This window comes from Emys orbicularis, chromosome 11, assembly GCF_028017835.1.
Source record: "Emys orbicularis isolate rEmyOrb1 chromosome 11, rEmyOrb1.hap1, whole genome shotgun sequence".
In the NCBI taxonomy this organism is placed as follows: Eukaryota; Metazoa; Chordata; order Testudines; family Emydidae; genus Emys; species Emys orbicularis.
Window position 1 is genome coordinate 9372963 of NC_088693.1, and position 13593 is coordinate 9386555.

General features: G+C 48.4%; 1 protein-coding gene across 7 annotated transcripts in view; it reads right to left on the minus strand.

The window, feature by feature from the left end:
- CLASP1 (cytoplasmic linker associated protein 1) overlaps positions 1-13593 on the minus strand; it is a 246796-nt gene that overhangs the window by 64160 nt on the left and 169043 nt on the right. For 4 of the 7 annotated variants that reach the window (XM_065413102.1, XM_065413101.1, XM_065413098.1 and 1 more), the window contains 3 exons: positions 5367-5470; positions 1604-1627; positions 361-605 (listed from right to left, as the gene is read on the minus strand). In XM_065413102.1, the coding sequence (XP_065269174.1) occupies positions 361-605; positions 1604-1627; positions 5367-5470 (373 nt within the window). The remainder of the gene's footprint in view (positions 1-360; positions 606-1603; positions 1628-5366; positions 5471-13593) is intronic. The other 3 variants (XM_065413097.1, XM_065413096.1, XM_065413099.1) reach the window with 1 other exon arrangement.

The following is a 13593-nucleotide window of genomic DNA, read 5'->3' on the forward strand; positions in this document are numbered from 1 at the left end:
AGAGTCACACTAGCTGTGCTCGAGCTAGCGTGTTGAAGATAGCCATATGGACATTGTGGGAGGTGACAGCTTGGGCTAGCCATCCAAGCTCAGGCCCAGAGGGTCAGGTGGGCTTGGACTTTGGCCACTAACCTGAGCCACCATCCCTCTGCAATGTCCACATCGCTATCTTTAATGCACTAGCTTGAGAGGAGCTAGTGTGAGTCTATCCCACCAGGTCTGGAAGGCTTGCTCCCAGAGGCAATCTAAGGCCTATGAAAGACAATATGTGTCAGCACAATATGAGATAAAATAGTGAATTCTGACTGCACCATAGCAAAACAACACTAATGACCACCATTACAAAGCTAGGAAGATCACCTCAGCGTCCTCTGGCTCTTCAATAAATTCTGAAGGCCTATGAGCCCTTCTTTTCTCTCCGACCAGTTGGAACTGGCACAGTGGTTTAGGACCTCAGCCACATCTTCAGTTTGTCGTAGGTAGTGTGGAATGCCTCCATTCCTAGAACCATATGAGCGCTCGGAGCAAGCACTCGATGCGTCGCTATTAGCATCATCATCAGAATACATCCCATACGGCTCATATCTTCTTCTCACTGGCTTTTTCTGGAGGAGGAAAAAAACCCACATTAAGTAAAGTGTTTATAGTTATATTAAAGCAGAGGAAAGGATGCTCTGCCTATATTGCCAGTGAAGGTAGTTTGAGGCTATTGTTATAGTGGCACAAAGGTAAAATGTCACGGAGCACCGGCCTGTTTATCTTACTCACTCTAGCAAGAAGAGTCCCATTGATTTTGAAGGGAATACACAAGTGACTGATGCTCCAACAAAATACAATAAATGATCCAATAGAAATGTTAGCTAATGGCTGATGAAATAATGTGTTGCTTTTATTGAAAATAGTGGACATTTCCATGGTTACAGATTGACAATACAGTTTTTACTTCAAGCAAATTCATTAAACATGAAGGTGATTCTGCAAATAAACATTCTGATGGAATAATAATGAGAGAGAGCGAAGGATATAAGAGCTAAAGGACCATTTCTGCTCTGTCATACGCTGGTGTGAATCCACAGTAATTCCACTGCAGTCAGTGAAGTTACTCCAGGTTCAGACTGCTTTACAAGAAAGCACAATTTTGGCCCCCTGTGTGTTAATTTGGGCAAGGGTTTTCAAATGCACTTAAGGGAGTCAGACATCCAAATCCCATTCATTTCAATGGCTTTGGGGTTCCTAATTCCCTTATGCACCTTAGAAAATTCTAGTCTTAACACGTAGCAAGAAATATCAGCATAATTTTGACAATGTGCCAAATTTAACCCTATGGAATAAACACTAGAACAAACCTTAACAGGATACGACTGACTATAAAACATAACAGAAAAGGTCACCTATATTCTTAGATGATTGCTACAGAATTCCTTTCTGAGGGCCCAATCCTGCAGTTGTTGTGTTTGCAAAGCCAATGAGATTATTTTGCTTTCACTAGGACTTCAGGGTTGAGCCATTCTGAATCAGCTCGATTGCAGCATCATGGGGGGGGTTTGCAACAGGAAAAAAAAAGGTGCGAAGTAGAAATAAAAAGTCAAGAAAGCACTAGTACCTTGCTCCTGGAGTCTCCTAACAGCTGTAGGCAGGAAAATATTGAAGGGTGGGAAAAAGCACAGAGAATTATGTCAGAAGCTTATGTAGGGATTGTTCTTGCAACAAAAACGTACAGCAAATGCGTCCTAGCAAATTAAAAACACAGTTTAAGCAAAAGAAAAGAAAAATGGATATATAATGTCTGCCTTTACTTTCCTACTGCTGCTCCTATGCCATACTCCTAATGCAGACAAAGTTCCCATTACAGAGTTTACCTGCATAAAGAATATGGGATCGGGATTATACCTTTCCTAATGGCTTCTAACAGATGTAGATCTACATACACCAGCTCTGTGTTTTACATCTCAGGAAAGCTGCTCTAACTAAATACCAATTTTTGAAACCGTCAGTTGTCCATTAAAGAAGGAAACATATTACAGAGTCTTGAACAGAGACTCTAATGCCAGGAAACAATTATATACAGTATAGCTTCATTTAACCAAACTCCAATTAACCAACATCTCTTTTTTGCTCCTGGAACTGTACAAATACCTTGGATGTCTCTTAAAGCTCAGCTTGTTTAAAGCCAGCTGGCTGGCTCCCCTTGCATCTGAAATCCCATTTACCCAAAGGTTTCACGTGTTATTTGAGATTTTCAGATAAACAGAGTTGTACTGTATATAGATTCAAAGTATGACCATTTGGACAGACAGACAGTCTGCCTCCCTGGGTCAATTTCTGCTCTCTCACACATGAGCATGGGAATCAATGGGAGCTGCACACATGTACTAGAGGTCAGAACTTGATCCACAGTGTTTAGTTCAAACTTGCTTATTGGGATAACGCCATCTTCGGAGAAGCTCCTCTCCTTCCCTAACACAACGAAAAGAATACTCCTTCTGTATACAAGGGGGTTGGCTAGAAGCTGGCATTGCACGGCTCTCCCACAAGGAAGCCAGAACTGGCTTTGTAAAGTGCCTGCTGTGAAAGGATTGTCTAAAGAGCCTATGAGCGAGAAGAGCAGAATGGGGCACTGGGGAGGAGGGGGACTACAGGAGGACGTTGCTCCCCTGCAGTAATAGGCGTTCAGATACTGATCAGACTAGATTTTAAAGTTACAGCTTCTGGAAAGAGAATATTATATACTGATGCTTTTCAAACCTAACAAGCCTCAAAGTGGTAAGAGGGTAAGAGGATACACAGGGACTGCCCTTAAAACTTTCCAGGATTGCCTTCAATTATGTTACTACAATATATGCTGTATTCCTTACCCTGTACTTCCCTATATTAAGTATAGGGTATGCTGTATCTTGTGGAGTAAGTTATCTAGTAAAACACATGAAACATTTAAAATGAGCATTGGCCTGCTAAACCCAGGGTTGAGAGTTCAATCCTTGAGGATTTGGGGATTTAGTTGGGGATTGGTCCTGCTTTGAGCAGGGGGTTGGACTAGATGACCTCCTGAGGTCTCTTCCAACCCTGATATTCTATGATTCTATGACAATCCAGAGTGACTGTACTGGCATTCAACCTCGGAGACCAAAATGAAAATTTGGCCCACAAAGTCTTTAATTTGCTTAACGAACACAATACAGTAACTCCTCACTTAACGTTGTAGTCATGTTCCTGAAAAATGTGACTTTAAGCAAAACAATGTTAAGCGAATCCAATTTCCCCGTAAGAATTAATGTAAATGAGGGTGTTAGGTTCCAGGGAAATTTTTTTCACCAAAGACTATATTATATATATATATATATATATATACACATACATACATACACACACACACACACACACACACACTATAAGTTTTAAACAAACAACTTAATACTGGTACACAGTGATGATGATTGTGAAGCTTGGTTGAGGTGGAGTCAGAGGGTGGGATATTTCACTTACTGCTAAATGATGAACTAGCAATTGGCTGAGCCCTCAAGCGTTAACTCTCTCACTCTACAAGGCAGCAGGAATGGAGGGAGATATGAGCATTTCTCCTTTAAGTACACTGCCTTGTTAATTAGATCAGCTTGCTGAGACCGCAGCTGCTGCAAGCTCCCTCCGTCCTGAGCCCTGGTGTGTCCCCCCTCTTCTATTGAAGATGGGGTAAGCGGGGAGCAGGGGGGAGGGGGACACCCTGACATTAGCCCCCCTCTTCCTTCCCTCCCCCCCGCACAGCAAGCAGGAGTCTCGGGGAGCAGCTCCAAGGCAGAGGGCAGGAGCAGCACATGGCAGTGGGGGGAGGGACAGCTGCAATTGCTAGCCTGCTGGGCACCTGCTGCACAGGGAACTTAGGGGAGAGGGGAGCTGATATGGGGGCTGCCGGTCCACCCTGGTTCCAAGCTCCCACCAGCTAGCTGCAACGGGCTGCTCTTCCTGCAAGCAGCAGACAAAGCAGGCGGCTGCCAAACAACGTTAGAAGGGAGCATTACACAACTTTAAACGAGCATGTTCCCTAATTGCTCAGCAACGTAACAACGAAACAACACTAACCGGGACGACTTTAAGTGAGGAGTTACTGTATTTAGACCACTGACTGCAATGGCACAGCCTACATTCTAACACCTTCTTTCTACATTCTATTGAATTCATACTTTAATAAAAGTTTTCTGAAAGAGGGATCTTAAATCAGATCAGCAATTCTCAAATTAAATTGCTGGTGGTGTGTGATGATTTGGAGTTGTTATGTGATCACAAATGGGAAGGAAAACAGTCTGAGCAATAGTGAATAAGAGGGGAGGTGGTCTGCCCAATAGCAAATGGGGAAAGAGATGTCCATGAGACACTCTCTCTATGGGAATGTGGTCCACAATATGGAAAGGTTTGAGAACCCTGCATCAGATACTTCAAGAAATCCTTTCATCATCCCACCAGCTTAGGTCTCTGGAATTACCCTGTATAACACACAGGACACAGTGGTACCCACATTACCCTGCACAATGATTGCTACTCTCATTCTGCCTTCCCTCGAAAAAAAAGAAAAACGTATGCAGAAAAATCAGGTAAATGTGGCAAAAGGTTAATGTATGCTTTCGGGATGAACTGCAGAAATTCGCTGGATTCTGCCACAGGAGAACTTTCGCTGCAATAAAATTCAGGAATGCATGGGAATTTAGCTAATGCTTGGAAAGGGAAGTAACTCAGCAGGGATAAGGGAAATCAAGGGAGATTGGGATAGAAAATACAAAACAAACTGCCTTTGCTTCTAGGGGCACAGTAAATAAACACATTTCAGTTTTACACTAATATTGAACGAGAGATAAGCCAAGCTATTAGCTGTTCAAAGTGTTCAACCAGATGCCAGAAATACTGGGTAAATCCCCAAAAAACTGCAATGGGATCTAATGTCCACACAGAGCAGACAGGATCCAGGTTTTTTAGGGTTTTGCCCAAAACATCCCCATGCAATTTACTGTCTAGGGCTTAGTTAGGACCCTAGTCCTTCCAGGCACTGAGCATCCTCAATCCCCTCTAGTGCTCAGCACCTCACAGAATACCCTCCTCAAAAATCAGATTAAAGACAAAGGGCTGATTTCACCTATTCCTCACCAGTGACATTAACGCATCTCTGCTTGTTGGATAATAACTGTTGAGGATTAACTAACTTCCATAATGAAATGTAGCATCGGTGCCAATACATTCAAATGCAAAACACAATGATCAAACATCGCCACAGTGTCGACATTGGCACATTTAAAACAACGGCTATTAAAAAAGAGAACATACGTACAGGTAATTTTAAGCCACTTTCTGGTGTCGGTAGCATTTTGTATTTTTCCTCTTACCAGTGCATCAGCCACAGCAGCCTCCAGATCTGTGCTTGAGCTCAGGACTCGCATGGCATTCACAGAAGCAGGCATCCTGCCTGGCTGGCCAAGTCCAAACCGGTCTGCACAAAAGACAACATTGAAAGAGATTGTTAAGTGAATTCACATTCACTCTGAATCCTAATAAGATGTCTGGCCAGGAACGCCCCAACGAAAGGCTTCGGGAACCCACAGTGCAATTTCATGAAATGTTATTTTATCCGTCACTCTGACACATTTTGCCGCTATGGTATATAAAACAAAAATACTACAAACAAACTCCAGTACTTAAGCTACCAGAGACACTATGTTTGATTTTCATAGGCATATTTTACTGTTGTGAGATGGGTGGGAAAGGAATCTATTTTTCCTTTTATTTTCCTCTCTCTCTCTCTCTCTCTTTTTAAATTAACTCTTTTCTACTTTTATTTTGGTTTCATGAGTCACACATATATGGGACCCAATCCTGCTATTATCAAAATCAACTGTCAAACTTTCCTTGACTTCTCTGAGGCAGAATCGGGTCTACAGTTCCATTACTCACTAATTCTATTAAGTGCTGATATTGCAACTCTCTCAGCTGAGCAGTCCCTACTCACAAGAGTGATTTGACTGAAATCAAACCTTGAGCTCTTACATATTAAGTTTTCAAGACATGACTAACCACTAGATGAGGTTTTTTCCTCTCATGTGGGAAGAAGAACATATAAAAAGGGAGAAACATTTATGATGTGATCATCTCTGAAGTGGTTCCAACTTCATCTTTGTTGTTAAATGGCTCTTAGAGGAACTGTCTTAAATTTGCCCTGGGCTGAAACTTGGCCTCAATACTGTATCACAAATCAACATGCAATTTCTTTCTTTGGCAAGTAAATAAAGGGTCTGATCAGGGTTGCCACCCATCCGGGTTTTACCTGGACAGTCCGGTTTTTGGCTTGTGTCCAGATGCCATTTAGGGTTGCCAGGTGCCTGGTTTTCAACCGGAAAGTGCAGTCAAAAAGGGGACCTGGCAACCCTACAAGGCACCCGAACCAAAAGTCCGGTTACTGTGGGGCAGGGGGAAGCATTGGGTCATTAACCCGTACCAGCCCCAGCTCAGCTTGAGACGATCCAGCAAGCGACCGGGGTAGATGGGAAGAGGAGTGAGCGACGGGAGCAGGGCCTTGAGGGGAAGAGGTGGGGAAGGAGGCGGGCCCTGGGGAAGAGGCGGAGAAGGGATGGGGCCTCAAGGGAAGAGGTGGAGCAGGGGCAGGGCCTTGGGAGGAAAAAATGGTTTCCTACCTTTCATAACTGTTGTTCTTTGAGATGCGTTGCTCATTTCCATTCCATTCTAGGTGTGCGCGTGCCCACGTGTGCGGCTGTCGGAAAATTTTGCCTTAGCGGTATCCATAGGGCCGGCTGTGATGCCCCCTGGAGTGCCGCACACATGCCGTGGTATATCATGCGCCGCTGGCCCTGTGCCCTCTCAGTTCCTTCTTGCCGATAACTCCGACAGAGGGGCAGGAGGGCGGGTAACGGAATGGACACGAGCAACACATCTCGAAGAACAACAGTTACGAAAGGTAGGTAACCGTTTTTTCTTTTTCAAGTGCTTGCTCATGTCAATACCATTTTAAGTGACTCGCAAACAGTTTCAATGGAGGTGGGCTCAGAGTTCACCATCGTGCAGCTTGTAGCACAGCTCTGCCGAAGCCAGCGTCATCCCAAGCTTGCTGGGTCAGCACATAGTGTGAAGCGAATGTGTGGACAGAGAACCAGGCTGCAGCCCGACAGATCTCTTGGATTGGCGGCTAAGCGAGGAAGGATGCCAAGAATGCCTGCGCTCTAGTCGAGTAGGTCGTCACTATCGGCAGCGGGGGCACCTTCGCTAGCTTGTAGCAGTAGCGGATACAGGCCGTGATCCACGATGATATTCTTTGGGCAGACACAGGGCAACCTTTCATCCTGTCTGCGATCGCCACGAACAACTGTGTTGACTGAAGGAATGGCTTCGTTCTGTCTATGCAGAAGGCCAGAGCACGACTGACGTCCAGGTTATAGCAACCTGCGTTCTTCATCTGTCGCGTGGGGCTTAGGACAAAGAACCAGCAAGTATATGTCTTGACCAGTATGGAACTGGGAGAGGACCTTGGGCAGAAAGGCCGGGTGCAGACACAACTGAACCTTGTCTTTATAGAAGACCACGTAAGGTGGTTCAGACATTAGCGCTCTGATTTCGGACACTCAACGGGCCGAAGTTATGGCAACTGGAAGGAAATCTTCCAGGAGAAAAGCAGTAAGGAACAGGAAGCTAGGGGCTCGAAGTGGGGACCCATGAGCCATGACAGCACAAGATTCAGGTCCCAATGGGGTACCAGATCCTGAACATGCGGGTAAAGGCGCTCCAGGCCCTTCAGAAACCATGCCATCATAGGGTGGGTGAAGACCGACCTGCCTTGAAATGGAGGAAGGAACGCCAAAATGGCCGCCAGGTGCACCTTGACTGAAGATAGTGATAGGCCCTGGAGCTTAAGGTGCAGCAAATAGTCCAGGATGTCCTGCAGAGGGGCCTCCACAACACGGATGTGACAAGGCTTCCTGCTGCCCAGCAGGACTTCCTGGACACCGGCGGAACACTGTCGTTCATCTCCACTCAGCCACGCAGGAGCCAGGCTGTCAAGTGCAGCGCCGCCAGGTTCGGGTGCAGCAGATTGCCATGGTTCTGGGACAGAAGATCCAGCCGAAGAGGCAGCTGCAGGGGGGAGCTGTCAACAGATTCAGCAGCATGCCAAACCAGTGCCGACATGGTCACAAGGGGGCCACAAGGATGACCTTGGCCTTGTCTTGCTTTAGCTTCAGGAGGACCTTGTGGATCAAGGGCACCGGTGGGAAGGCGTACATCAGCGCTCCTGACCACGAGATCAGAAAGGTGTCCAACAGGGAGCCCTTGTCCCTCCCCTGCAGAGAGCAGAACACGTGGCACTTCCTGGACGCAAACAGGTCTACCTGGGGACTCCCCCACTTGTGGAAGATCAGGCTGACTACTTCGGGAGGGAGCAACCATTCATGGTGAGACGAGAAGGTTCTGCTGAAGTGATGTGCCAAGACGTTCTTGGTCCCCTGGCAGGTGGGCGGCCACCAGGTGAATGGCGTTCCTCATACACAAGTCCCAGAGGATGAACACTTCGCAACAAAGGGCCAAAGACTTGGCCCCGCCCTGCCTGTTGATGTAATACATCGGTGGGCTCCCCAGCCGAGATCTGAAGCATCCGAGACCAGCGTGAGCGATGGGGTCAGAGACACAAAGGGAAGTCCTTGGAGCACTGACTTGGGATCCCAATGACAGTAGGATATGGCTCGGTACCGTCACTACTTGGTCTAGGGGGTGCCTGCTGGGAGTGTAATCCAAGGCCAGTCACATTTGCAGAGGCCTCATACAAAGATGGGGGTGGCTGACCACATATGTGCACACAGCCACGTGTGGGCTGTAGTGAGTAGGTGGGCTTTTACGTGGGAGATTAAGCCAGCCATGGCCCAAAAACGTGCCTCAGGAAGGAAGGCACTGGCCACATGGAGTCTAGGACCACCTCAATAAACTCTATGCATTGGACTGGCGTTAACATGGACTTTTCTGTGTTTACCAACAGGCCCAGGTCAATGCAGGTGGAATGCACCAGATCAAGGCTCCGTTGCACTTACTCCGGAGACCTGCCCTTGAGGAGCCAGTTGTCGAGATACAGAAAGATTTGGACCTCCCTGCGTCTGAGGTTCATACACGACTCCACAGATTTCGTGAATACCCTGGGGGCCAAGGACAGGCCAAAAGATAGCGCTGTGAACTGAAAGTTTCGCCCGGCCACTATGAAGCGCAGGAACCGTCAGTGTCCTGGGAATATGGAGACATGGAAGTACGCATCCTTTAAGTCGAGAGCGGCATACCAGTCCCCCGGATCCAGGGAAGGGATGATGAAGGCCAGGGAGACCATGCGGAATTTCAACTTCTTGAGAGACTTGTTGAGGCCATGCAAGTCCAGAATAGGCCTGAGGCCCCCTTTCGCCTTCGGGATTAGGAAGTATCAGGAGTAGAATCCTCTTCCTTCCATATCCTGAGGAAGAGCTTCTCATCCTCCTGAACAAGGAGATGCTTGTGAGAAGGGTCTGAATAGGGACGGGGAAGGGGGGGCTGGAGGGAGGGGTTTCCAAAAATTGCAGGGTATAACCCCAAGCGATTATGTCCAGGACCCAGAGGTCCGACGTAACCCAGGACCAGGCCAAATAAGAAGGGGAGAGGCGGTCGAGGAAAGGGGGGACAGGATCCGGGCACGGTTGGTGCGTCACTCTCGGGTGCACCCTCAAAATGAGTGCTTCTGGCCCCCTTGGTGCTTCGCCGGGCTAGGCTGCGCAGGGGAGCGAGATGATGACGGGGGGCGGCGGCTAAACCCAGTGTCCTGTCTCCTTGTAGGCCACTGATGAGGCTGCCACTGTCGTGGCGGCGGAGGAGGCCAGAACGGCTGTCTTGACACCTGAGGAATGTGCATCCCCAAGGCCGTAAAGCCGTGCATCCGTCTGGTCAGAGAACAGGCTGACACCATCAAATGGGAGGTCCTGAATAGAGGCCTGCATCTCCTGGGACAGGCCTGTGGTCTGGAGCCAGGAACTGCACCTCATAACCACTGCTGAGGCGACCACCCGGGCAGCCGAATCGGCTGCATCCCAGGCCATTTGGAGTGAGCACCGAGCCACCACAGTGCCTTCCTCCACCAGGGTTGCAAACTCCTGGGCCACATCCTGGGCCATGGAGTCTTTAAACTAGGGGAGGGAGTCCCACAAGTTAAAATTGTAATGGCCCAAGAGGGCCTGGTGGTTCGCCACCTGAAACTGGAGGCTGGCCGTTGAATAAATCTTGTGACTAAGCAAGTCCAACCGCTTAGCATCTTTATTTTTGGGGGTGGAACTGGTGGGGCCCTGCTTATCTTTTTCGTTGGCCACAGACACGACCAACAATCCTGGTGGCGGGTGGGTATATAAGTACTCAAACTCTTTTGCCGGGATGAAGTACTTTTTCTCCACTCTTTTAGAGGCGAGCTGAATAGAGGACGGGGTTTGCCAGATCGACTTGGCAATGTTCAAGACCCTTTCATGCACCGGGAGTGCAACCCGGGCTGGGGTGGCCGCCGAGAGCACATTGAACAATGTGTCCATCTGCTCCTCCATCTCCTCTGCTTTGAGGCCCAAGTTCAAAACCACCCTAAGGAGCAGCGCCTGATGCTCCTTGAAATCATCCAGTGGGCTAGCTGTGGAGGGCCCCACCACTTTGCCCCATCCGGGGAGGATGAGGATGATTGGACCACCAAGGGAAGCACACTGGCATCTTCCCCCGATGGCGAAGGTGGGCACCAGCTCCTCACCCGCGATGGTCACCAAAACATCCTGCATCGAACCCAGTGCCGGCGGTGGCTCAGGCAGAGGCTTCAGCCTGTCCGATGCAGTGACCGAGGGTTGGCAAGAGTGGGGCAATGGCATAATAGGAACCCCAGAGGCGTTCCAATAAGGCCATTAGGTCGTCCATTGACCCTGCTGCCAGGCCAGCCCTGATGCCGCAGACGCTCCCTCCGGGGCCCAGTCCCATTGCTGCCTGGGTGAGGGACCGAACTGCGTCACCGATCCAGCGAAGGCGTTGCCCTCCAGTGACCATGGAGGGGCCGTCGTGGCCTTGGTCTGGCAGCTAAACGTTGCTGTCGGTGACCAGGAGCGTTCCGAATGGTGCCGGGAGTTGGAAAAGCGGCATCATATCAGGGAGCAGCCTCAAGGTCTCGGCATTGGCAACCGGCAACGTGACGTGGATCGGTGCCAAGGGGATCGTCTACGCCTGGGAGAGCTTCAGTGTGAAGACCAAGAGCGTGACGACCTAGCGCTCTGCCTTGGCTCCAGAGATCGATGGCGCTTGCTCATCCTGTGAGAGGCCTTACCAGTGGTCTTGCCCTCGTGGGTTCCATTGCCGAACACGGTGCTGGCTGCGGCGGGAGCTCCCTTGGCTCTGCAGGCGCTGAGAGCTGAGCAGGCGTCGACAGCACCGTCAGCTTTGACCCTGTACTGCTCACCAGAGTCGGTGGTGGGTTCATTCGGGTGGAGGCACTTCCCTGGCTGGAGCCCTTGTGCAGGTCCGGAATGGGCATAAGGCCCAAACAGGGTCCTTTGCCCAGCACGCCTTTATCAGGCTTGCCCGGTGCCATCTTCTTCGGCTTTGTTTTCGGCACCAGGGACGGGGAACGGTGCCTGGAGGAGTCCAGTGCCAGAGGTACGCTGTGCACCAAGGCTGAAGGGCTGGATGTCGTTTCAGACCGAGCCGGCTTCGAGGCTGGGCGCAGGGCTGCCTGCATCAGGAGGGCCCTGAGACGAATGTCGCGTTCCCTCCGTGTCTGAAGATGAAAGTTCTTACAGATGCGACAATGCTCCTTCACGTGGGACTCCCCAAGGCACTGCAGACAACTATCATGAGGGTCACTAACAGGCATAGGCCTGTTACACATGGAGCAGGGCTTAAAACACAGAGAATGAGGCATGCCCCGCCTGGGGCAAATTCTCCGCTGGGACTTAACTAACTGAACACTTAACAGCTACCTAACTACTAACTAACAAACAATAGAACTATTTACAACTGAAAGCACAAGGCTGAAACAGGAAAGAAACCACTGGCTACTTGTGAAGCAAGGGACAGAGGCACTCCCACAGATCACCACAGGCAGTAAGAAGGGACTGAGAGGGTGCAGGGCTGGCGGCGTTTGATATACTCTGGCATGAGCATGGCACTCCAGGGGGCGCCACAGCTGGCCCTACGGATACCACTAAGGCAAAAATCTCCGACGGCCGCACACTTGAGCGTGCGCACACCTAGAATGGAATCGACATGAGCAAGCACTCGGAGAAGAAGCAGCGGTGCAGGGGGAGCCTCGGGAATCCAGTTACCAGCAATTAGAAAGGTGGCAACCCTAGGTCTGATCCTGAATGTAATGGAAAAGCTCCCAGTGATTTCAATGTGAACAGCGCTGGGCCCAAAATGTGATTTACATCCAAAATATTGCTTGGCCTCCTTCATCATGTCCCAGGGTTTTGCATATTAATGTCATTTAGCAAAAACCCAGCAAATGGCTTATTGCAGACACATATATTAGTCTTACTAATAAAACACATACGGTCAGCCAAAGGCATACAGTAGGTATTCGAGGGGGATCAGACACAGGCAGCATTTAATTAGTAATGAAAGACGGGCCAGGGCTCAAGTAAGTAGGTGCTAGGGCACAAGCCTAGAGGTGGCGAGGCTATGAACTGCCAAGCCTAGAGGTGCCAGGGCTCAGCCCTAGCACAAATTAAGCACTGGATACAGGGGCAGTGGACTTACCTATCATGGGCCAAATTCTGGCACCACACTGCTCATAAATACTTTCTAGTGCAGAGGAAGTATGGAACCAAGGTAGTGTACCCCAGTCCGGGCTCCACTTCTAAACAGGGAAAAGTTGCTCTGCGGATCTTTCAATGACATGAGCTACTTGGGGCATTCTGATGCCCAGAGCCAGGATTTGTATATTTATTCATGAGTGTGCCTGGACTCAGTAATGACTCATGGACAGACTACTCTCCAGAGGACATACATTTATATTGTCTTAGTGGAGAATGGTCCCGCAAATGTTACCATTTAAATAAATGGAAACCTCCTATTAGCGTAAATGATACAGGATCAAGCTGCACACGTGCATGCCCATCTGTGGTGTACTTACGCGGCATTTGGTCAATACACAACACAAGATCAGTGGGCAAAAGGGAGCAAGTCAAGGATTTTTTAACAGGTTTTTTGTATTTAATATTTAACTAAGGACAAATATTCTGTCCATTAAAAGTTTTGACCAAAAAGGAACATGATCATTTGTACGTGGTATAAATGTATTGCATCCTTCTATGCAACAGAGTAAAGTATTACATTCAGAAGTTTATTTGAGTGCATACACTTAATAGGGAAATAATTAAATATAAGAAAATTATGCTGGTTTACACACCTTAACATTTACATTTTAAATTCTACAGTACAGAAATCTCTTGCAAACCTCAATTATAGAGAAAAAAAATTTTGTTAACCGTTATACAAAGAACTAGAGAGAGGTGTAATTGTCCCAAAGGGAAGAATGATTTTTGTACTACTTGAATTAATCTTTCAAGGGCTCAAACTTGTAGT